We start from the raw sequence: 22,994 nt of genomic DNA, 5'->3' as shown, positions 1-22,994 counted from the left end.
CTGTGGTCCGGCCCCTGGTCCTGGTCCCTCCAGGTCTTGCCAAGAGGAGCCAACTTTCAGGCCCCTCTCAGACATTCCCCACCCCACCCCGCCTCCAGGCCCTATGCTCTACTTCTCTGCTTTCAGGGTTCCATCCCTCACCCCCCCCCCCCCCAGTGGCCTGACTGGTTCCTGACAAAAACACCCTAGGAATGAGCTCACCGGGAGCCTGCCGCCTCCACACGCCCCGCCCCCCAGCCTGGCAGAGGTGGCGCCTCCGGTCCCAGGGCGCTTAGCAGGCTGGGAGCTCTGAGCTAGGGTGTCTGGGGACCTGGGTGGGGGGGCCGGGCCAGGTGAGCGGAGGGAGTGCAGCGGGCCGGAGGGGGCGCCGGAGCCAGCTGCTAGTCCTAGTTTAGAGTGAAGTCAGAGCCCTGGGTTGACAAAGGTAGGAGAATGCTCCCCGATGAAGGCTGCCTGGGATGGAAAGGGCTCCGGCAGGGAGCTAGCCAGGAGGGGTGGGCAGGGGGATGGCTGGAACGAAGAGAAGCTGTGAGTCCCACATGGTGACTCCCTCAACCTCACTGCCCCCCAGGAACAGCCATGTCAGTGCAGGTGGCAGCCCCGGGAAGCACAGGGCTGGGCCCAGAGCGCCTGAACCCCGAGGAGCTGGTCCGGCAGACTCGACAGGTAGTACAGGGGCTGGAGGCCCTGCGGGCTGAGCACTACAGCCTGGCCGGGCACCTGGCGGAGGCCCTGGCTGGACCCGGCCCCGTGGCTGGAGCGGAGCTGCTGGAAGAGAAGCAACAGGTGGTGAACCACTCGCTGGAAGCCATCGAGCTGGGGCTGGGCGAGGCCCAGGTATGTGGGGCCAGGAGGGGCGTGGGCCTGAGCGGGAGAAGGACCAGGGATGAGGCGTGCGTGTGTGTGTGTGTGTGTGTGTGTGTGTGTGTGTGTGTGTGTGCGATCATGGGGGAGGCTCAGGAGGACCAGGGATGAGGTGTGTGTGTGTGTGTGTGTGTGTGCGATCATGGGGGAGGCTCAGGAGAAGGACCAGGGATGAAGAGTGTGTGTGTGTGTGTGTGTGTGTGTGTGTGTGTTTGTGTGTGTGTGCGATCATGGGGGAGGCTCAGGAGAAGGACCAGGGATGAGGAGTGTGTGTGTGGGGGGGTCAGGCCTGGTGGGGGAGCCCCAGGGATGAGGGGACCATAATACAGGGGAGGATGTGTAGGTAGTAGGAGGTCTGAAGGAACCAGGCCTGGAAGGAGGGACTGCAGGTCAGAGATTCCTTAGGAAGCGTTAGGATTTTATGTGTGCCAGATGTGGTCTTCCTGTAGAACTCGGTCCTGGAGGGAGTTTGGGTTTTTCATTATAAATGGACCCCTCGGGTTTTGCTCATGGTAAGCAGGGGCTCTACCACTGAGTCACACCCCAGCCCCTCACTGGGGGATTCTAGGCAGGGGCTCTACCACTGAGCCACACCCCAGCCCCTCACTGGGGGATTCTAGGCAGGGGCTCTACCACTGACCACACCCCAGCCCCTCACTGGGGGGTTCTAGGCAGGTGTTCTACCACTGAGCCACACCCCAGCCCTCACTGGGGGATTCTAGACAGGGGCTCTACCACTGAGTCACACCCCAGCCCCTCACTGGGGGATTCTAGGCAGGGGCTCTACCACTGAGCCCCACCCAGCCCCTCACTGGGGGATTCTAGGCAAGTTCTCTACCACTGAGCCACACCAGCTTCAGATGTTCAAGTATCACATGGCCACTGCCCTCCGTGAGCCACGGCTATCTGTATGTGTAGATGGAATAGGAATTAACCTTATGCATATTTTGGGTGAAATCAGGGGTTAAAACTTTTATTATCAGAGCCACACTGTGGGCTATCTTCAGAATCTGGGGGATGCTGTGTAGACTGGGTGTATCTGGCCTGATGTAAAACCTGGCCTGGGGTGTCCGAGGTATACACCCACTCCTCCTATGGTCCCAATGCTTCTCAGGTGTTGCTGGCCCTGTCCGCACACGTGGGTGTGCTAGAGGCCGAGAAGCAGAGGCTGCGGGCGCAGGCGCGGAGGCTAGCCCAAGAGAACACGTGGCTTCGAGAGGAGCTGGAGGAGACCCAGAGGCGACTACGGGCCAGTGAGGAGGCTGTGGCCCAGCTAGAGGAGGAGAAGAGTCACCTCCAGTTCCTGGGTCAGCTGCGGCAGTATGATCCTCCCGAGGAGAGCCAGGTACCAGGGGCAGCCCTTCACAGAGCCCCCGGATACTCTCAGGCCTTTCTTAGTACCCCATAACCCTTTAAGCACATCCCCAAAGCTCCCTCAAGCTCCTGGGTCTTCCCCAGCCCACTGAAACCTCTCAGGCTGACCCACAGCTCTTCAAACTCAGAGATAGTGTAGCTGAGGCTGGAGGATGCTGTGAGTTTGAAGTCAGCCTGGGCTACATGAGATGCTTATAAACAAACAAAACCAGTCCTGACGCCGGGCATGGTGGCGCACACCTTTAATCCCAGCACTTGGGAGGCAGAGGCAGGCGGATCTCTCTGAGTTCAAGGCCAGCCTGGGCTACAGAGTGAGCGAGCCCTTGCCCTAGATGACAGAGCTACACAGGCAGACCTGAATTAGCTTCAGGGCACTGACACTTGCCATTCTGGGAATTACTCTTTCCTGTTCCCCACAGAGGCCCGAGTCCCCCCCTCGCCGAGACAGCCTGGCTTCTCTGTTTCCCAGTGAAGAGGAGGAAAGGAAAGGTGGGTGTGTGGGAGCCCCGGGCATGATATCAGAGGGTAGTCATACAGGACTACAGGGCTAAGCCTGGGGCAGGAGCCTTGACCAGAGGGACGCCAAGGCCTCTGGAGGAGCAGGGCACAGAGCACGGGGAGGGAGGGCAGGGTCCTGAAGATGAAGAGGGTGGCCCTGGTTAGCAGAGAGGTTAGAAGCTGGAAGTTAGGCAGCCTATGACTGAGGCAGGTTCGCTTCTGGTACATCCCACTGGCCGGTTAGATCCCTAAAATCCCTGTGTCCGACGGAGGATAGCACAAGGCCCTAGTGCCAGAGGTGGCTGTGGGGTGCAGGCTGCAGAACTCCACACCACCTCCCCCAGGTCCCGAGGCAGCCGGAGCTGCAGCAGCGCAGCAGGGTGGTTATGAGATCCCAGCTCGCCTGCGGACCCTGCACAACCTGGTGATCCAGTATGCCAGCCAGGGCCGCTACGAGGTAGCGGTGCCCCTATGTCGCCAGGCCTTGGAGGACCTGGAGCGGAGTTCCGGCCACTGCCATCCTGATGTGGCCACTATGCTTAACATCCTGGCACTGGTGTACAGGTGAGGGTTGTGGCTGACTGGAGGGGCCCTGTCTGTGGTAGTGGGGTACCCTGGCGATCCTCTGGCCAGATAAGGCGCCTGGGTGGGAACAGAATGGAAGCGGGGGACAACGAAAGGAACAGAGATCTGGGGAGGTGGTGAGACCTGGAATCTGGGGCACCAGGGTGGGCAAGGGACAAGAGACCCGATGCTTGACAGATTTGGCAATGTGGAAAGACAAGGGGTCTCCTGAAAGATACCAGTCATTCCTGGCTAGTCCAGCCTGTGACCCCGGCTTACACCACCAGCCTTTCATCCTTTCTTTGCAGGGACCAGAACAAGTACAAGGAGGCCACGGACCTTCTCCACGACGCCCTACAAATCCGGGAGCAGACACTGGGTCCTGAACATCCTGCAGTGAGCAGACATCCCAGGAGGGCGGGCTTGGGGGGTGTTGCATGGCCTTCCTCCTCTGCCCACTCTTCCCCTGCAGGTGGCAGCCACCCTCAACAACCTGGCTGTCCTCTATGGGAAACGTGGACGGTACCGGGAGGCAGAGCCCCTGTGCCAACGTGCCCTGGAGATCCGTGAGAAGGTGTTGCACCCAGCCCTCTGCCTTGTCTGGTACCACAAGCCATAATCCCGGTGTACCTTGTGTTTGGTGGCAGGTTCCCCCACTTGAGCCCGGAGCCCCCAATCTCATGATCCACCACCCTGATGAGCTTACAGTGCAATCCTGACTTTGACCTCTTGACCCACTTCAGACCCCTAAGCTGATTTGTTGGACTCAGCGCCCCATGACCTCTGGCCTTGCTGATTCTCACCCACCATGTTAACTTCCACTGTTACTACATTCCCAGTCTGTGATCCTGGAAGACTGTGGCACCTCCTGGGCCACCCTAGGTGACAGATGGTTTGTGTGCATCCCAGGTCCTTGGTGCCGACCACCCTGATGTGGCCAAGCAGCTCAACAACCTGGCCTTGCTCTGTCAGAACCAGGGCAAGTTCCAGGATGTGGAACGGCACTATGCGCGGGCCCTGAGCATCTACGAGGCCCTGGGGGGGCCACATGACACTAATGTAGCCAAGACCAAGAACAACCTGGTGAGGCACCTGTGGGTTCCGTCCTGGGGGCTCTGTGCGTAGGGGGACCTCAGGCTCCTGCAGGTCCTTCAGTACAGAAAACCAGGAGCAAAGTCCAGCTTACAGTAGCATGTCAGGCTTTATTGTCACAGCAAATGCCCCCTGACACTTCAGGCATTGAGGTAGGAGTCCGAGGCACAAGGTGGAACCTGGTTTTCTGGGATGGTGGGTCTGCACTAGTCAGCTAAGGCAGGATGCTGGGGAAGGTGGGCGGGTCTGAGAAGTTCCCAGGCCTAAGCGAGATGCCCACGCCCTGCCCCTGCCCTCCCTGCAGGCCTCGGCCTACCTGAAACAGAACAAGTACCAGCAGGCAGAGGAGTTGTACAAGGAGATCCTCAGCCAGGAGGCTCTGCCCGCCCCACTTGGTGAGCCCATCTCCTACTTCCTCCTGCCCACCTCCTGGGTGGCGTTGGTCACTCCTACCTCGGTGTCCCTCTATTCCACAGGAGCCCCCCATGTAGGCACAGCTGGTGACGCACAGCAGCAGGTAAGCAGGCTCCACCTTGGGTCCTTGTTGGGCCTGGTCTGGGTGGGCCCCACCATGTCCCCACATGTCACTGTGCCCTCCGCAGGTCCTGCGTAGGAGCAGCTCCTTCTCCAAGTTCCGGGAGTCCATCCGGCGGGGTAGCGAGAAGCTGGTCTCCCGCCTCCGAGGGGAGGGCATGGCAGGGGCTGCAGGGTGAGTGCTGGTCGAGGCCAACAGCCATCCACCTTCCTGGTGCCTATGTCCATGACGTCAGTCAGAGCCAGGGCCCTGCTGCCGTCCTTCCTCACTCCCTCCTGTCCCCCTCTGAAGGATGAAAAGAGCCGTATCACTCAACATGCTGAACATGGATGGTCCAAAGGCTGCCAGGACGCAGGTGAGGGGCCAGTGATGGAGCGGGGTGCTGCTGGCGGGCTCAGCAACACAGGAGAGGTGGGCTTCCTCCTGGGGACTCAAGATAGGGGTGCGTGGGCGGGTAGGAGATGACATGGCCCCAGTGTCAACTGGGAAGAACTCCAACCACTCCTATGCCTGCCCCCAGCTCTCAACGCGGCACTTGAGTGAGGCCCCTCGGACCCTCAGCGCCAGCACCCAGGACTTGAGCCCGCGCTAAGTGGACTGGCTGCAGTGGCCACCGCTGCTCAGGAATCGGGAAGGGGGTGGCTATCGGGCACCTGGCCTGGGTGGCACCTGTGGATCGGGATCCTGCTGTCCCCTCCCTGCAATTAAAGGCTGCACACGGCACTGGGTATTCGCCCGAGGGTCGGGGACCTTCCAGCACCCCGGGGAGCCACAGGTGTCAGGGCGGTCCTGTGCTCAGAGCTGCTGTGCAATCTGCTCGATCCGCTGTAGCGTCTCCTCTGACTGCAGCTGCTCCAGACTGAGCAGTGACAGGCCCAGCTGATCTTCCTGGAGGGGGCGGAGGTAAAGGGCGGGGTGTCCCGCTGCACATCCACATGACCCCAGGGATGTCTCATCAGTGCCCCCGGGCTGTCCACTCTCCCTTTCTTCCTGGACTTGAGGACCTGGGGTGACTAGGAAGTGTGCTGTGCTCCTGGGAAGGAGGGGAAGGCTCGGGACCAAGGGCTTACCTGGTGGAAGGGCTGTGCCATCTGCCGCAGGAAGTACTTGGCAACCTGCACACCCTCGTCCACCGTCAGGTTGAGGTTGGAGTCAGTCAGGTGCTCCTGGATCCATCGAGGCAGCTTGCCACGCTTGTCGGCCCGAGCGAACCGCTGTGAGGAGGGAGGAAGGACAGCAAACCCCAGGTTGGAAGCCAGGCTGCCAGCCACCCGTCCCTATGAGGAAGTGGGACTGGCTAGGGATGGGGGGCCCAGAGGCCTGAGCCCCACCTTGTCAGCAAAGACCATAAGACCATAGTCTGTCTTGCCCCGGATGGCACGGCCCACACACTGGGCTGCATGGCGCATAGCGTCAAAGGTGAGAAAGTCATTCTCTCGGATCTGGAACTGGTCCCGCAGGTACTCTAGCCGGGCCTGGGGGTGAGGGAGGAGTCTAAGGTAGAGAGCCAGCCCTTCCCTCACACCACACCCCCCAGCCCCCTTCCTGACACCACTGCTTCCCCACTCACCTTGAGAATTCGGCTCTGGGTGTAGACATAGGGGACGCCAAACATGATCACAGCCCGTCCGTAGTGGTGCACTGGGGGCAGGACGCAGGGTTACATTCTGGGCTGGAGCCAGGGTGTGTGCTTAGGGTTGCCCCAGGGTACAGAAAGGAGACAGAATCCCTCTGCATGCCCAGTGGTCCCCAAGGGAGCAGCCATGGCAGGGTGGGTGGGCCACTGGGCTAATAGCCGGATCCACTCACCAAAGTCGATCCCTTCTGACACTTTGCCCCGAGCCACTGAGAGCAGAATGGCCCCACGGCCGTTTTCGCATGCCTAGGGAGGTGGAGGCAGGCACTCCTCAGCCCTTTCCCACTCTGCTGGCAGCGGGGATTCCCTGCCTGTCCCAGGCACCCACCTCTTGGTACTTCTCCAGGGCCACACTGGTCTCTGCCCCATCCTGTGTCTCAATGAAGAGCAGCTTGTTCCTCTGGATGTTCTCAAGGATGCCCTGGGGGTGACAGGGGTTCGGACAACAGGCCCCACAGGCCCCACACTCCCGTTTCGGCCCCCCTGCTGTGACCACCCATGGAGATCCTTCTCTGGGTCCCCAGCTGTCCAGCCTCTCTAGCAGTCCAAAGTGGGGAGCTGATCCCCACCTGAGAAGGTGGGCATGGGGCCTCAAGTGGCCAGTGGAGGTGGAGGGCCTGACCGTAATCGAGGCAGGACCACCCAGGGGTTATCCTGAGTTCAGATCTGTCACAGCAATGATAAGGAACTGAGATAAGCCAGGCTGCCCACCAGGACAAGACACAGGGTCCAGAGGCACCAGCCAGGGCTACTTGGGAGCTCACTGAGCAGAGCTCTTTACAACAGACACTTAACTATGGGAGCCCTCGACCGTAGCTCACCAAGTTCAGAAGATGAGTCCGAGGTACCTCATAGACACAGCTAAGACCCTGCAGCCTCAAGACCTCAGGCCGGCACATCTATTTTTTTTTTTTTTTTTTTAGTATTAGGGATTGACTGTGACAACGGCCTGTACATGTTACACATATGTTCTACCACTTAACTAAACCTACAGCCCCTCACTGGGGAAGTCCAGACTAGGTACCTGCCTAAGCCACATCCAGTCTTCGGTGCCTGTTCGAACCTAGGCCTGAGAGCTGGGCTCACTGCAGTCACAAGACACAAGGGCACCAGAACCCCCATGGCCTCATCCACACACCTATGAGAACTCCTGGAGTGGGAGTTCTGGTCCAGCCTAACTCCCCGGAACTTCATGTTCACAGCACGCCCCCCCACCCCAGCACCAGGCCTGCTTGTGGGGATGTAGTCTGTAGTAGCCCCAAGAGCAGCACGGCACACACCCAGGAAGGTGGGGTGGTCCCCTCCAGTGGAGGAGGCACTGAAGAGCCTGCAGGCTTCTGGCGGGGGTGGGGGTGGGGTGCTGTTAGCGCCACTGTCCTGTCCTGTAACGTGTGTGACCAGTGGAAACATGGGGTGTGGAGCCCCAGCAGGAAGAGCAGAGATAAGGGTTGGGCAGCGGTGCCTAGGCATACCTGCTCATACCAGGAGGCCACAGTGCTTTCCATGTATTGGTAGCTGGTGAAGAAGGCCACAATACCGTCGGGGACCACAGCAGACATCTCCAGCAGGAGGTTGCCATAGTTGCGGATTACAGCTAGGGAGAGGGGGTTGGAGGCTGGATCCTCTCCTGGCACCCACTGAGGCTACTTCCCCTTATCCATACCCATACTAATTCATCCTCCCGAGCCTATTAGAGGGCTGCCCGCCACCCCGAGGTTCATCAAGGCCATATGACATGCCACAGCACAAGAAGTATGTAGAAGTGGCTGTGTCTCTTCCAGATGACACCCAGAAGCCAGCGCCCCATGTCCCAAGGGCCCTGTGCTATGTCCTGAGGCTCAGTGATGTGCCTGGTGGCACAGCCCCCAGAGTGAAGAGACCCAGGGCAGGTCCAACCCGCAGTGGGCCCGCTGAGGGTGGGGGAGGCTCGTGTTAGCCACAGAGGCTGGGGGCCCGTTATGGCAGCAGGCCCTCGCCCACCTGAGACCCACCCAAGCAAGCTCCCAGGTGACTCACCAATGTCTTCCCTGGTCTCAAACTTGGAGCTGATGGCCACCTGGTCATTACCACGGCCAATGATCTGCAAGAGTCAGAGTGAAGGCGGTATTGACACACTTTATAGCCAATGCCCCCTTTCTGAGATGGTGTCTCAGGTAGCCCAGGCTGGCCTTTAGACTAGGAGCCTCACTGAGGCTATCCATCCTCGTACGCCCATGAGAGGGCTGTTCCCCAACCTCTGAAGTTCTGTGTAGCCAAGGTGCTCCTGAACTCCTGGTCGTCCTGCCCACGTCCCAAGATCAAGGCCTGCATCACCATACCGGACATGCACTGCCGGGCACGGGACCCAAGGCCTGCTGTGTGCTAGGCAAGCACTGGACCATATAAGGTCCGAGCCCAGGAAAGCCTTATGTGGACAGTGGATTAGCCAGCCCTAGGCCTATGGTTGGCACTGCTTAGGCAAATGCCTGGTACTTCAGCCATGAGCCACCAGCCTCCAGTCACACAGCAACAAGCCCCAGGGAAGGGACGCTGTGCTCCTAACAAGGCTACCCTCCAGCCTTAGGTAGTACAGGTCATCCACAGCACACACCCATTAGCAACTCTCCCCAGGCCACCATGCCAGTGGATGGTCAGAGGGAACGTTCCACAGCTCTAAAACAACCGTCTAACCCCAGCTGTGAGAGAGGAGGCCTGCACCTACACACAGGCTCACCCTTGGGCACTGCCCTCTACAGAGTTCCTGCTCCACAAGCAGTCAGACTACAAACCCTGCATAAGGTTTAAAGTGTTTCTGATTTTGTGCCAGGCGGCATCCCCAGCCACAGTTGGCTCCATGTGGCCCATGGACTGTGGGGTGAACTCTGAGAGAGCTCTAAACTCCAAAGCAGAGTCCAGGGGGTGAGGACACAGCTCTGTCCGCAGCTTCAGAGGGAGGCTCACTGCCCAAGTCACAGCTGGGTGACAAATGGCAACCCACCCTGACCAAGATGGCGGCTGAGCAGCAGCCCTGCCCTGCACCAGGGCGCACTCTGGCCTCCCATGCAGGCATCACCTGCAGCCCCCAGGCCTGGGCCTCAGCTGAGCAGCTGGCTGCCTACACAGAAGCCAGGAGGCAGGTGACCCCACCTGTCTCACCCACTCACCATTGGGCAGAGGCAGACTCGGGCTAGCGTCATGGTGAAGGTTGCCATTGTGACAGGGTGGAAGTCCAGGATCTTGGGGTAGATGTCCAGTGGGGACAGTGTCTGCAACAGAGACAGCAAGGGAGACGTCAGCAGGATGGGGCAGGGACCAGGACCCCCAGGGAGCAACAGTGCGGCCTCCTCACCCCAGAGGTGATGATGACAGACTGGAAGCGTTCAAACACAGGCTTGATGGCCAAGGAGGCGTCCATACAGCTGTAGGACAACACAGAAGTCATACAGGGCGGAGGTGGGGTCAAGGCCTGTCCCCCCATCCACACAGGGCTGCATCTCACCTGAAGTGCAGGATGGGGTTGGCAATGGTGGGGGTCCTGTCATCAAAGGGCTCGATGATAATGGTGAAGCCTGGTGGAGGCGGCAGCTGGTGAGTCTCATGATCACAACATGACCCATGCGTCACCCCAGACGCTCACTATCCAAGTAGACCCAGGCACCAGGGTGCACAACAGCCCCAACCCGCCCACTTCTCGGCAGGGCTAGTGCGCGACTGGACTGCGCAGATGCTCAGGTGCGGAAGGAAGCAGGGGGCTGGTGTTCCTGCTCCTAGGAGCAAAGATCATTCCAGAAAGCTGAGACTCCTCTGTGTGTGTGTGTGTGTGTGTGTGTGTGTGTGTGTGTGTGTGTGTGTGTGTGTGTGTGTGTGAGAGAGAGAGAGAGAGAGAGAGAGAGAGAGAGAGAGATAGATAGATAGATAGATAGATTGGGGTCGGGGTGAGGCTGCTTTAGATCCTGCTGTTTGTTTCCACACGACCCGGCCTGGCCCATTTGTTGACTGAATAAATACATTCACAGATTGTTTCACTTGGCAAGAAACCATCAGGTCCTGTGCTCAGCCCTGTGCTGAGGACTCAGCAGTGACCAACACAGCTTTGGTCCAATCCACAAGGGCTCCCCTTGCACTGGGGGAAGATAGCTATCCAAAGACCCAGCCGGGACAAAGGACGGGGCAGGCCCAGCACAGAGTGGGGGCGCTTTCTGAGAGCTAAGGACTCCGGCAGGGATGGGGGCGCAGGGAAGGAGGTTAATGCAAGAATGTCATGGACGGTAGGTGGGGGGGCGAGAACAAGGAAGGTCAGCGGGCTGGGCGAGGGCTGACCGCAGAAGGAAACAGGCAGCTGCCAGTAGCCTTGGGGTGGGGCTGACGGCCGGGTATCCTCCTTCCGAGGCCGAGCATTGCAGGATGCCAGCTGACCTGGTTTCCTGACTACGGTAGTAATCCCCAGGGATAAGCTTAAAAACTCAGTGTAAAGCTGGGGGCGGCACACGGACCCAAGCAAAAGCCCCCAGAATGTACTCCTCTGAGCATCAGCCTACATCCCTCTCCCTCAAGGTCTTCATGCCCAGCACCATGCTTCTACACCCTGGTCTCTCCCTCCCATAGCTCTCCCCAAGCCCCCTTTCCTGTCCCCACAGTCTACGGCTCTTCTTCTCCCTGCTAGATGAACCTGGAAAGCAATAATCACACTCAGTACATGCCTCGCTCAGAACCTGCTGGCTCCCCAGTACCCTCAGTCACACATGAGGACTCCTCACCCAGCCGAAGGTGAGCTGACCCCATGGCATCCCTCTGGTCAGTGTCACCCCACTGCCCACTCGATTTCTCCACTCTGCAGCCAGATGGAGCCTCTGGACACATGAATCTGAACAGGAGGCTCGCTCAATTAGGAACAGTGTACAGCTCCCAGGGCCTTCACAACAGCTCAGACTCCCAGAGTCTTGCATGCCCAAACCTCTTGCTAATACCCCACCGACTTGGCCGGAGCCCCCAGTCCTGCTGTCAGGGCCCCAGCGGAGGCGAGAGGGGAGCTCACCCTTGGCGTAAGTGCTGACGAGAGTGGCGAAGTTGGCGAGGAGCGTGAGCGGGGAGAAGTCGGCCAGGTCAGCAATCTCCAGGGTATGCAGCAGGGAGCGGAGGCGCTCAGCACAGAACCTGAGGAGCCATGGGGAGAGGGGGCGACAATGGACTCTTGGCCGCGTCTTTCCCTGGGTCCCTGGGCATGTCTGTGGTCAGCCTGTCCCCACACTGTGCAAGACACGCAGAGCTACCACTCCAGGATGGTGCGCAGCACTATTGCACGGGACACACTCACCGCTGTATGTCACCCTGCCTCTGCTCTGCCACGCTCCCCTAAGCCAGGGTGGTGGACCCCAATGCTCAAAGAAGAATAGCCACAGTTTCCCAGGTTCACAGAGGCTGTGTCACCTGCACGCCCCGTGTGTACACACACACACACGCACACGCACACGCACACGCACAGCTGAGGAAGCACATGTAATCCTGCAGCACTCACTGACCTCGGAGTCCCAGGGGCTCCCCCCACATCCAGCTCTGCCCTCACCCCTTATCACCAGCGACACATCTGGACCTGCAGTCCCCACTGCGGGCCGCACCTGAGGGGTTTGCGCTGGATGCACACACGCTGGGCCAGGCCGCTCAGGAAGGCGGGTGGGCTCTCCTGCACCACATGCTGCACACGCAGCCGCCACTTGACATACTCCAGCAGCCGCCGCAGGAAGCCCAGGAAGTGCTCAGCAGTGCGGATGGAGCCTGGCACAGCCTCTGCAGGGAGACTGAGTCAGCTGGCACAGGAAGGGGGCATGAGGGGCGGAGGTGGGCAGGGCGGGGCTCACCCTGCAGTATTTCGTCAGGCAGCACAGGGTTGGCCAGGTGGGCATCCGTCTCCCGTGCAGCACTGGCCTCCCGCAGCCCCTCCACCAGGCGCCGGTACTCATCCCGCAGCCGCTGCTCATCGGTCTCCTTGATCCTGAGGGGGACACGGCACAGGAGCTGGAATGGAGCAGGTGTCCAGGGCCACTGAGGCAGACACATCACATGGGGCGCAGAGTGGGCACCTGAGCACGGTCTTCTGCAGGGTGTCTAAGTTGCTCTGGCAGCGGTCCAGAGTCCTGCGGGTGAGGTTGACACTCATGGAGTCAATGCAGACATTGTCTAGGGAGGAAAGCGGAGAGAGCTGGGCTAAGCCGGGCTTCTGGGGGAGCGGGGGGTGGGGGCAGAGGGCTGCCACTGTCTGCACACCCTGGCACCCTCCTCACCGATGTTGTGGGCTTCATCGAAGACCACCACAGCCTTGCGGGCCAGCTCCTTGGACACCAGGTCTGCAATCTTGGGGTCCAGGAGGTAGTGGTAGCTGTAAACCACCACGTTGGCATGCAGGATCTGGGCACACAGAGGGAAAGGTTGTCCGGGGCCCTGCTGCCCCTGCCATACCACTCCATAGATGTGACACAAAGACAGACACAGCAGATGGATGGAAAGACAGACAGGATCACCCAAGGCAGGACATAACAGAGGTAACAGGCTGGAGACAGACGGCCCAGACACCAGGTCAACAAAGATGCAGGCAGACAGACGGGCTGACAGATGGATGGGCACAGTGGCTCAAGCCTACAACCTCCACAGCTGGGAACCTGACGTAAGGTTAGCCCAAGTTTGAGGCCAGCCTGGGCTACAAATGAGATCCTGCCTCAGAAGAAAACAAAACAACTCTTCACCGAGTATCGAGCCAGGAAGTAGGGGCACCAGCCCTGCCGCTGCCCCAGAGCCTTCAGGTCGTCCAGGTTGTAGATGCCTGCAGCGAGGGGCACCTGGCGTCCATGGGTGTCAAATTCCTGGGGCAGGGGCAGAGGATGGTGGGGTCAGGGAGAGCTGCTGTCCAGAGCGTCTCTGCCCTCGCTGCCCTCCCTGGCCCGGGCCCTTCCCTGCACCTCATAGAAGCGGCAGTGAGGCAGGCTAGCGTCCTGCTGGTACTGTGCCCGCACGTATGAGGCTGTGAGGCTGTGGCACTTGCCATCCACGTCCTTCCCAAAGCGCAGTGGCGTCACCTGAGGGTTCAGGGGACAGCTTAGGGCAGAGATAGGACACAGTGCATGTCAGCATGTCAGGTGTTTCTGGGTAGCGAACCTCACCGGATTCACTGTTAGGTAAAAGGACTTACCACTGCAGGGGTGTCAGAGTAGGAGCGTGGCTTTAAGACTCAAGACTGTCACTAGAGCTGGGCACGGCAGCCTGAGCCTATAATCCCACACTAGAGCTGGGCACGGCAGCCCATGCCTGTAATCCCACACTAGAGCCGGGCATGGCAGCCCATGCCTGTAACCCCACACTTGAGCCAGGCAGCCCCTGCCTGTAATCCCACACTAGAGCCGGGCATGGCAGCCCATGCCTGTAACCCCACACTTGAGCCAGGCAGCCCCTGCCTGTAATCCCACACTAGAGCCAGGCACGACAGCCCGTGCCTGTAATCCCAGTTACTCAGGTAGCTGAAGCAGGACTGCACACCCAGGCCAGCCTGGGCAACTTACCAAGGCCCTACCTCACTATGAAATGTGGAAAGGAGCTGGGGGTATGTCTCAATGGTAGGCAGAGTGCTTGCAAGCACACACAAAGCCCTAGGGGCAATCCAGATCATAGTAAAACCAAATCACCAGAGGGCCAGCTGGATGGCTCAGTGCACCTGATAATCTGAGTCCGCTCCCTGGGATCCACACAGTGGGAGAGAACAAACTCCCACAAGCTGTCTTTTCACCTCCATGCATGTGCAGTGGGACACATGCCCCACTTCCCAGCATACACACACACACACACACACACACACACACACACACACACACATAATTTATATACACAAATAATATATAAATGTTTAAAAAATAAAAACCTGGGTTGGGGATTTAGCTCAGTGGTAGAGTGCTTGCCTAGCAAGCACAAGGCCCTGGGTTCGATCCTCAGCTCAAAACAAACAAATAAATAAATAAATAATAAAAAAAAATAAATAAAAACCTAGGGCTGGAGAGATGGCTCAGAGGTTAAGGGCACTGGCTGTTTTTCCAGAGGTCCTGAGTTCAATTCCCAGCACCCACATGATGGCTCACAACCATCTGTAATGAGATATGGTGCCCTCTTCTGGCCTGCAGGGATGCAGGCAGAACACTGTATATGTAATAAATAAATCTTAAAAAAAATAAAAATAAAAAATAAAAATAAAAACCCAAACTCTCTAAAAATCAAGCCAGACAGAGATGGCTCAAGTGTCCTGATGAATTCAGGTCCTGAGTTCAATTCCCAGCAACCACATGGTGGCTCACAACCATCTACAGTGAGATCTGATGCCATCTTCTGGCATAAAGGTGTACATGCAGATAGAGCACTCATACATAATACAAATAAATAAATCTTAAAACTAAAAAAAACTAAAAAAAAAAAAAAAAATCAAGCCAAACAGTGGTGGCGGCACATGCCTTTAATCCCAGCACTCAGGAGGCAGAGGCAAGGGGATTTCTGAGTTTGGGGCCTGTAGCTCAAGTTTTTCTGTGTCCCACCCAGTCCTGCAGCCCAAGCAAACACAGACGTTTATATTATTTTCAAACTGTATGGCCTATGGCTCAGGCTTCTCACTAGCTAGCTCTTACATCTTAAATTAACCCATTTCTACAAGTATGTGCTTTACCATGCGGCTTGTGGCTCACTGGTGCTTTACATCTTGCTTCTCCTGGTGTAGCAGCGTCTTCTCAGCTCCGCCTTTCTCCTTCCTCTCTCTCTCTCTCTCTCTCTCTCTCTCTCTCTAGTTAGAACGTCCCGCCTGACCTTACTCTGCCTCACCATTGGCCCAACAGCTTTATTTATCAACCAATCAGAGCAACATACATTCACAGCACACAGAACACATTCACAGCACACAGAACACATTCCACAGCAGGGGCCAGCCTGGGTAACAGAAGTGAGGGCCCAGGAAAGACAGAGAAACCCTGTCTTCATTGAATAGTCCTTGGCTCAGCTGTGTTTTGGGTTCCGGACACCTGTGGACTTTGGAATCCCTGCATGCATATAATGGATACTGTCAGCTAGGACCCAAGGCTGCCCTGAAACTAACTTATGTTTCATGTATACAAAAATCCCAATACTCCAAGTAAGCTACCCTTCAGACTTGGACCTATCCTATAAGGTCAAATGTGAAACTCTGAGGTGCCACCCTGGCACTCAAGCAGTTTCTGATCTTGGATGAGCCATTGGTGGTCACTTCATCCTGGCCAAGGCTTTTCTCTGGGCCTTGTAGTGGGTAGCCCAAGGCTGGGGGAGGCCGGGTCTCACCTCGGGATGAATGCACAGGTTCTTTCTCGAGCTCAGAGCCAGTCCCAAGAAGGGCAGCTTCTCGCCCTCCTGATGCTCATAGAAGCTGAGCAGCTTGCGAAGCTCTTCTATGACCTGCTTAGACGATGGGAACGTTTGGAGGGGACCTCAGGACAAGCACATGCCCCTGCCCACCAGACCAGTGAGGGCAGCAACTGGGGACCACTGAGGCCCAGGGGAGGGTATAGAGGGCAGGGTCCGCCCGCACTGCCCACCTTCTCAATCTCTGGCACTGTCCGTGAGCAGTAGATAAGTTTGGTCACCTCCAGTGGAAAAGCCTGTGGGTGACAATCAGCTCAGCCCCATCCAGCCCCTCCCCGCTTCCCAGTCCAGGCACTCAGGACAGTCACTCACCCTCTGGTAGGCCACGATCAGGGCCAGCAGGGACACTGTCTTCCCGGTGCCCGAGGGCATCTCCAGGACTCCATGACCCTGAAAGTTGGGCACAAACAGGCTCTCAGAACCTCAGGGATATAAACTCTGGGGACCCTCGCTGACGGGCCACTATCTGGGAACACAACACACAATGGTGGAACTGCCATCAAGGTCCCCAAAACAACTGGCTTCATTTCCAATCCTCCTTTTTTGCTGGAGTTTTTTTTTTTTTTTCATTCTTAATTTTCACCCCAAGGATATTGCTATGCAGCCTTGGCTAGTCTAATACTTGTTATGTACCTCCAGCTGGCTTCGAACTCTTGGCAGTCCTGCCTCCACCTCCTGAGTACTAGGGTTACAGGCTGAGCCCTATTTCTGTGTCCTTGCTGAGCAGCAGAAGGAAAGAACCTTTACCTCTCTGCATCACATCTGGGTCACAGCATCCTTGCTTCTATGCGGCTCTATAACCTTACTTGAAGCAAGATTGTAAGGGCTGCCGAGCGGTGATAGTGCACACCTTTAAACCCAGCACTCAGGAGGCAGAGGCAGGCGGATCTCTGAGTTCGAGACCAGCCTGGTTTAGAGTGAGCTCCAGGACAGCCAGGGCTACACAGAGAAACTGTGTCTTGAAAAGAACAAAACAAAACAAAAAGATTCAAAGGACCAATAGAACTGTGGGCTGTTGAGACAGCTCAGCAGCTAAAGGCACTGTGGCCATGCCTGATCACCCGAGTTCAATCCCCAGGACCTACGTGGAAGGAAAGAACCACTCACTCTCACTCCACATACTGAACTCCTTCCCTCCACTACTGTGACTGCAAACACGCCAAACAGCCTCTGCGTGTCAATACCAGTCAGCTCGTGAAAGGCTGCCACCCAAGCTACCCAGGAACCCAAGGCAGGAGGACTGCTAAGTCAGTGTCAGCCTGGCTAATTTAGTGACGTCCATCTCATACCAAAGGAAAGAGGGCTGGGATGTAGCTCGAGGTGCAGGGACTTTGCCCAGCACATTAGCTGAATTCTTAGCACACGCACATACACATATGCAAACACACACACACACACAGCCAAAAATAAAAATAAAAAATAAAAAAATCACCCTTAGTTGGAAACTGCTGCCTTCATTTGTGTGAACTAGCACAGTCCTCACTACGACCCAGAAAGGCTGTCACTAGCTCGATCTTAAAGAACATTAATTTATGTGTGTGTATGTATGTATGTGTGTAAGTATGTATGTATGCTATGTGCATGCAGTGCCTGCAGAATCAGGAAGAGGACGCCAGATCCCCTGGAGCTGAAGTCACAGCTGGTTGTGAGTGGCGGACATGGGCACTGGGAATTGAACAGACATGGGCACTGGGAATCGAACTGGGGTCCTCTGGAAGGGCAGTAAGCCTTCTTAACCACTGAGCCACCTCTCCAGAGCCTCCTTTTTAGGCAGAGTCTCATATACCCCAGGATGATCACCAACACATTACTGTTTTCTTCCTCTTCTTCAAGGCAGGAGGGTTGTTAAATTCAGTGTCGGTGGAGTGAATCTGGGCAAGTTAGTGAGTTCCTATCGCATTACAAAAGGTAAAGAGTGGGCTTTGATGAGGCTGGAGGCGCAGGAACTTGCCCAGCACACTGGTTCAATTCCTCCTATGGAACAGGTTCTCTCTATGTAGCCCAGGCTGTCGACAAGGTCACAGGGCTCCTCCTGCCTCTGCCTCTGGAGTACTGTAATTCAAGGCATGCCCCACCGTGCCTGGCTCCCAAAACACTATGGTACCAGAGAATGAATTTTGATCCTCCTGCCTCCACATTCTGAGTGCTGGTGGTATTATAGGCATGAATCACCAGGCTTATGTACGGGAAATGAAACCAAGGCCTGGTGCACGCACCAACCAAACTACATCTCTAATGCCTCTCCCTAGAGAAGCACAGCCACCATTTACAGGGGTGGAAACTGTGGCAAGAGCTTAACTGATGTGCTCAAGAGTACACAGCTGGAAGCCCGTGGATCCTGGTTTCCACGCCAGGCTGACCAAAAAAAAATGTCTTCAATGTCTCTAGAAGACTCAGCCTTGATTCTATTATGAAACCTATTATTACTATTACCAGATGCATGTATGTGTATGTGTGTGTGTGTGTGTGTGTGTATGATGTATGTTTGTGGGTACATGTCAAGGTCAAAGGTCAACTAATTTTGTGGAGGTGGTTTTCTCCTTACACTTTTACATGGATTCCTGGTAATCAACTCCATGCTTGTACAGCAAACACTGCACCTACTAGGTCATCTTGCTGGCTCCCTACTATTATATTTTTAAAGGTCTTACTATACAGCCCTGGCTAGCCTAGAACTCACCCAGACCCACTGCAAACTCCCAGTGATTCTCCTTCCTCAGCCTCCCCAGGGGTAGGGTTACAGGCATGCATCATCTCATGCTGGGCTAATTCAGTGTTGGGATTCTAGTATGCTAAGTAAACATTCTACCAACTGAGCTAGCTACAACCCTCCCTCCCCAAATTATCGAGATATTTTTTGGAGACAGAGTCTCCCTAGACATATCCCTAGCTGGCCTGGAACTCACTATGAAAGCCAGGCTGGCCCTCAAACTCGGATCACTCTCTCCCCAGCCTCGCTGCTCCTGGAATCATAGACATACACTGTCACATTCAGTTTATGCGGTGCTGGGATAAAACCCAGAGCTTCGTCCATGATGCTAGCTAGCTAGCTCTAGCTAGAGAAGCACCCTACCAAATGAACTTCATTCCCAGCCCCATTATTTATTTATTTTTTTGTTGAGATAGTCTCACTAGGTAGCCCAGGTTGGCCTCAAAACTCGCAGCGATGCTCCAGCCTGGGCTTCACGGGTGCTGGGGTTGCAGGACGTTCGCCCGAAGGAGCCAAGGGCGTGCAAGGAGGGCAGCCGTCGGCGGCCCCGCCACCCACCTTGGCGTCCAGAGTGCGCTTCAGCTCCAGCATGTAGGAGAACTGCTCCGGGTAGATGTAGTCGTACGGGAAATAGACCAGCAGCCCGTCCACGTTGAGCCTGGCGGCGGCGAAGCGTCGGTGCCCGGTGCTCTCGGGCCGCCCCGGCTTCCGTGCCGCCCGCCCGCCCCCGCGGCATCTCCCCGCCACGGACCCCGAAGCCACCCGGGCCGGTCTCCGCAGCCTCTCCACGCCGCGCCCCGGCCCCGGCGACGCCCACCGGCCGCCCCATCTCCCACCGCAGCGCCGACCGCTCTCCCCGAAGCCCCCTCTCACTTCATGGCGGCTTGCTGGGGCGTCCACACGACCGCCTCCTGCCTATTCAACGAGGGGGCGTGAGCCTAGAGCCCCGCCTCCCCCGCGACGCTATTGGCCGAGCCTGCCCGTCACTTCGCCAATCGGAAGGTTGGCGCGTGCGCATAGCAGCGGGAGGGCGGGCTCCGGAGAGAGGCGGTGCCCGAGGCATCGCTGAGGACCGCCGAGGACCGCGAACAGAAGGTGGAAGGAAGAGAGCCGAGAGAGTCGATCGAGCTCATTGACGTTCGCTCTTCCTGGTTCGTTCCTGGTTGTCCAAGCAGTGAAGAGAATTTAGGGGAGAAACAGAGAAATTGGAGGCCTTTAGGAGCCCTTCAGTTACAATGGTTTAGTTGTACCCGACAAACACGGATTTATTAAAATACTGGTGTCCAGGCTTAACACAAGAAACCTAAAAATAGCTTCTCCCATTTATTTGAGCCTCTCCCTACTCTAGCCAGACTCTATTACGTGTTTTTAAAAAATTCATTAAGGGGCTGGAGGGACCACTCAGCGGTTAAGAGAACTTTCTGATCTTGGAGAGGACTCCCAAGGTCGGTTGAGTTCCCAGCCTCCCACATCAGGCAACTTACAATCGATTGCCTGTAATGCTATCTCCAAGAGATCCCGTACCTCTGTGCACTCAGGTGCACATACACACTGGAGGCAGAGGCAGAAAAATCATCCTTGGCTACTATAAATCTCATATAGGCTAGTCTAGGCTATATGAGAACATTGTCTCAAGAAAGAAAAAACCAGCCAGCCATCAACAATTAATAATAATAATAATAATAACAACAACAATAAAAGCACTTTACCAACTGACCTATCTCCCTCAGTGCCTCCTTTTAATCACGTTTTATTATTTATTTATTTTGTTTTTTTGAGACAGGGTTTCTCTGTGTATTCCTGGCTGGCCTCGAATTCAGAGATCCACCAGCCTCTGCCTCCCGAGGGATTAAAGGTGAGCATCACCACCACCACCACCACCATCCGCACATTTTATTTCTTTATTGTGTGGGTATGTGTGCGAGGTAGAGCATGTGAAGGCGCACACATGGAGGGGAGAGGAAGCCTGCAGAAGTCAGTGTGGTACCTGCACCATATGTGGGACTTAAACTCAGGTCAAAAGGCAAGGGCCTTTACCTTATGAGGCATCTCACGAGCCCCCCCACATCCACCCCATCCCACTCTCTTGAGACAGTCTCAATATGTAACCCCAGCTGGCCTGGAGCTTACTCTGTAGCTAGGCTGGCCTCGGTCTTGTGCTTCGCTCCTAAGGACTGGGATGATGGGGCGGAAAATGCGGCCTGTTGTTGCTCCTTCCCAGAATGCTACTTCACTTGATGTCCACAAGTCACTACTCAGACCCCTTGCCCACCTGTCACCTCCACCTTTTCTGTCTTCTTCTTTTTTTTTTTTTTTTTGAGACAGGGTCTCTACTTAGCTCTGGCTGTCCTGGAACGCACTCTGTAGATCTCAAACTCACAGAGATCCATTTGTCTCTGCCTCCCCAGTGCTGAGATTCAACAGTGTGCTATAATGCCCGGCTGGTTTCTTTTCTTTCTAGCTAATTATTTTATGTGCAATAGTGTTTGCTGCATGCATGCGTTATGTGTACACTCGGTGCCCTCGGAGGTCAGAAGAAGGAATCCGATCCCCTGGTACTAGAGCTTTGGAGGGTGCTGGAAACCAAACCCAGACCATCTGCGAGAGCAACAGCGCTCTCAACCACTGAGCCATCCATTCAGCCCTTTTCTTTTTATATTACGTTTAATTTCTTTATCAGCCGCCTGGGCATGCGCTGTGAGTGTCGGAGAAAGACTTGCAGGAAATCTCTACCGCCATGCCGACCCTGGGGATTGAACTCGGGGCTGGACGTGGCGAGTACGTATACACGCCGAGCCATCTTGTTAGCTCATAGAGACCATCTTCTAAATGAGGGTTTCTCTAACCTCCAAGTTCCTGAACAAAACACATCTCCCTTTGCGAGCGTGCACACACACACACACACACACACACACACACACACAGGTGCCAGTCAGTGAAGAAACTCGTCTCTTGGTTTATTTCACAGTTCTTTTGTTTTGTTTGGTTTTTTGAGACAGGATCTCTCTATGTAGCCCTGGCTGTCCTGGAACTCACTCTGTAGCCCAGGCTGGCCTCGAACTCACAGAGATCCACCTGCCTCTGCCTCCTGAGTGCTGGGATCAAAGGCGTGCACCACCACTGCCCCGGCTGAGATTTCACACAGTTCTTGATCATGTGTCAAACCACCTTGCAGGACAGAGGTGAACCCAGCCAGGCGCTAATGGGTCAGTAATGGGCAGGGCCTCACCTTGCCTATGTCCAGCTGCTTAGTTACATGTACCTCTTGCTCTCTTAACTTAAACCCCATGTCAGGACCCTGAAGATGGATTTGGGGGCGGTGGCACCAGATCTTTTTATTTTCCTTTATATCCCTTTTAAAAATTTTGACTCCATGTACCTTTTTCATTTGTCCTACTTCCTAATGTGGCCACATGATTAAAATGTGTTTCTTGGGCTGGAGAGATGGCTCAGAGGTTAAGAGCACTGGCTGCTCTTCCAGAGGTCCTGAGTTCAATTCCTAGCAACCACATGGTGGCTCACAACCATCTGTAATGAGATCTGGTGCCCTCTTCTGGCCTGCAGGGATACATGCAGACAGAACACTGTATACATATTAAATAAATCTTTAAAATAAATAAATAAATAAAATGTCTTTCTTTGCTTTTTGCTAAATAATTAATAAATAGAAGTTGGATGTGGTGGGGCACATCTGTCACCCCAAGCTCCAACACAGTCTGAGGCAGGAGCATTACAGGCTTAAAGGTAGCCTAGACCACACAATAAAATACTGTCTCAAATCTTTTAAAAAGCTGGGCATGGGGGTTGGGGATTTAGCTCAGTGGGAGAGCGCTTGCCTAGCAAGCGCAAGGCCCTGGGTTCGGTCCTCAGATCTGGCAAAAAAGAAAAAAAAAAAAGCTGGGCATGAGCAGGGAGGTGTTTGCACACTCCTTTAATCCCAGCACTCAGGAGGATCCCTGTGAGATCAAGGCCAGCCTGGTCTACAAAGTGAGTTCCAGGACAGCCAGGGTTACAGAGAGAAACCTGTCTTGAAAAACAAAAAACAAAACCAAACAAAAAGCTGGGTATGGTAGCTTTCATCTTTAGTGCCAACACTTGAAAGGCTCGAAGCTAGCCTGATCTACATAGCAAGATCCAGGCCAGTGAGAGCTATTTAGTGAGACATTGTCTCAAAAAACTAAGCAAAATAAAAATATTGGACTTAGGTGTGACAGACACTCTGTGAAAAGTATCTTGTCTAGGTTTGTGTCAAGATGAGAAACACTAGCCAGCACAGACAGCATTCCCGGCGTCCAAACAGAACAAAAATGATGCGCATTTCTGTGCAA

The 22,994-nt window shown here is 55.7% G+C and overlaps 2 protein-coding genes across 4 annotated transcripts; one reads left to right on the top strand and one right to left on the bottom strand.

Moving 5' to 3' along the window:
* Positions 1-339: 339 nt before the first annotated feature.
* On the top strand, positions 340-5,816 carry Klc3 (kinesin light chain 3). Of its 2 annotated transcripts, XM_036182969.1 has the most exons (13): positions 340-424; positions 572-837; positions 1,979-2,209; positions 2,658-2,727; positions 3,081-3,300; positions 3,609-3,696; positions 3,773-3,874; positions 4,210-4,383; positions 4,697-4,787; positions 4,869-4,909; positions 4,995-5,101; positions 5,219-5,282; positions 5,448-5,816. In XM_036182969.1, exons 2-13 carry the CDS (start codon positions 580-582, stop codon positions 5,517-5,519), a joined length of 1,518 nt encoding a protein of 505 aa, XP_036038862.1. In that variant the 5' UTR covers positions 340-424; positions 572-579; the 3' UTR covers positions 5,520-5,816. The 2 variants fall into 2 exon arrangements, with proteins under 2 accessions (XP_036038862.1, XP_036038863.1); XM_036182970.1 differs by lacking the exon at positions 340-424 and having other exon boundaries at positions 434-837.
* Ercc2 (ERCC excision repair 2, TFIIH core complex helicase subunit) lies at positions 4,483-19,587 on the bottom strand. 2 transcript variants are annotated; one of them, XM_036182622.1, is made up of 23 exons: positions 19,540-19,587; positions 19,225-19,324; positions 16,269-16,346; positions 16,130-16,192; positions 15,876-15,989; positions 13,493-13,609; positions 13,280-13,396; positions 12,821-12,944; positions 12,620-12,716; positions 12,398-12,531; positions 12,158-12,326; positions 11,578-11,696; positions 10,042-10,111; positions 9,892-9,961; positions 9,707-9,808; positions 8,580-8,643; positions 8,036-8,157; positions 6,892-6,984; positions 6,737-6,809; positions 6,498-6,568; positions 6,259-6,402; positions 5,998-6,141; positions 4,483-5,815 (listed from the first exon to the last, which is right to left on the bottom strand). In XM_036182622.1, exons 1-23 carry the CDS (start codon positions 19,542-19,544, stop codon positions 5,723-5,725), a joined length of 2,283 nt encoding a protein of 760 aa, XP_036038515.1. In that variant the 5' UTR covers positions 19,545-19,587; the 3' UTR covers positions 4,483-5,722. The 2 variants fall into 2 exon arrangements, with proteins under 2 accessions (XP_036038515.1, XP_036038524.1); XM_036182631.1 differs by lacking the exon at positions 15,876-15,989.
* Positions 19,588-22,994: the final 3,407 nt, after the last annotated feature.

Source organism: Onychomys torridus, chromosome 1, assembly GCF_903995425.1.
Source record: "Onychomys torridus chromosome 1, mOncTor1.1, whole genome shotgun sequence".
Classification (NCBI taxonomy): domain Eukaryota; kingdom Metazoa; phylum Chordata; class Mammalia; order Rodentia; family Cricetidae; genus Onychomys; species Onychomys torridus.
Note: the sequence above shows the minus strand (reverse complement) of the source record. Positions and strands in the feature narration are given on the sequence as shown.

Excerpts from the sequence above, each read along its gene's own strand:
- Klc3 (XM_036182969.1), top strand. The coding sequence starts at position 580 with ATGTCAGTGCAGGTGGCAGCCCCGGGAAGCACAGGGCTGGGCCCAGAG. Across the intron at positions 3,301-3,608 it reads ATCCTGGCACTGGTGTACAG|GGACCAGAACAAGTACAAGG; the intron begins GTGAGGGTTGTG and ends CTTTCTTTGCAG. Across the intron at positions 3,697-3,772 it reads TGGGTCCTGAACATCCTGCA|GTGGCAGCCACCCTCAACAA; the intron begins GTGAGCAGACAT and ends CTTCCCCTGCAG.
- Ercc2 (XM_036182622.1), bottom strand. Across the intron at positions 13,610-15,875 it reads ACCTGTGCATTCATCCCGAG|GTGACGCCACTGCGCTTTGG; the intron begins GTGAGACCCGGC and ends CTGAACCCTCAG. Across the intron at positions 6,569-6,736 it reads GTCAGAAGGGATCGACTTTG|TGCACCACTACGGACGGGCT; the intron begins GTGAGTGGATCC and ends TCCTGCCCCCAG.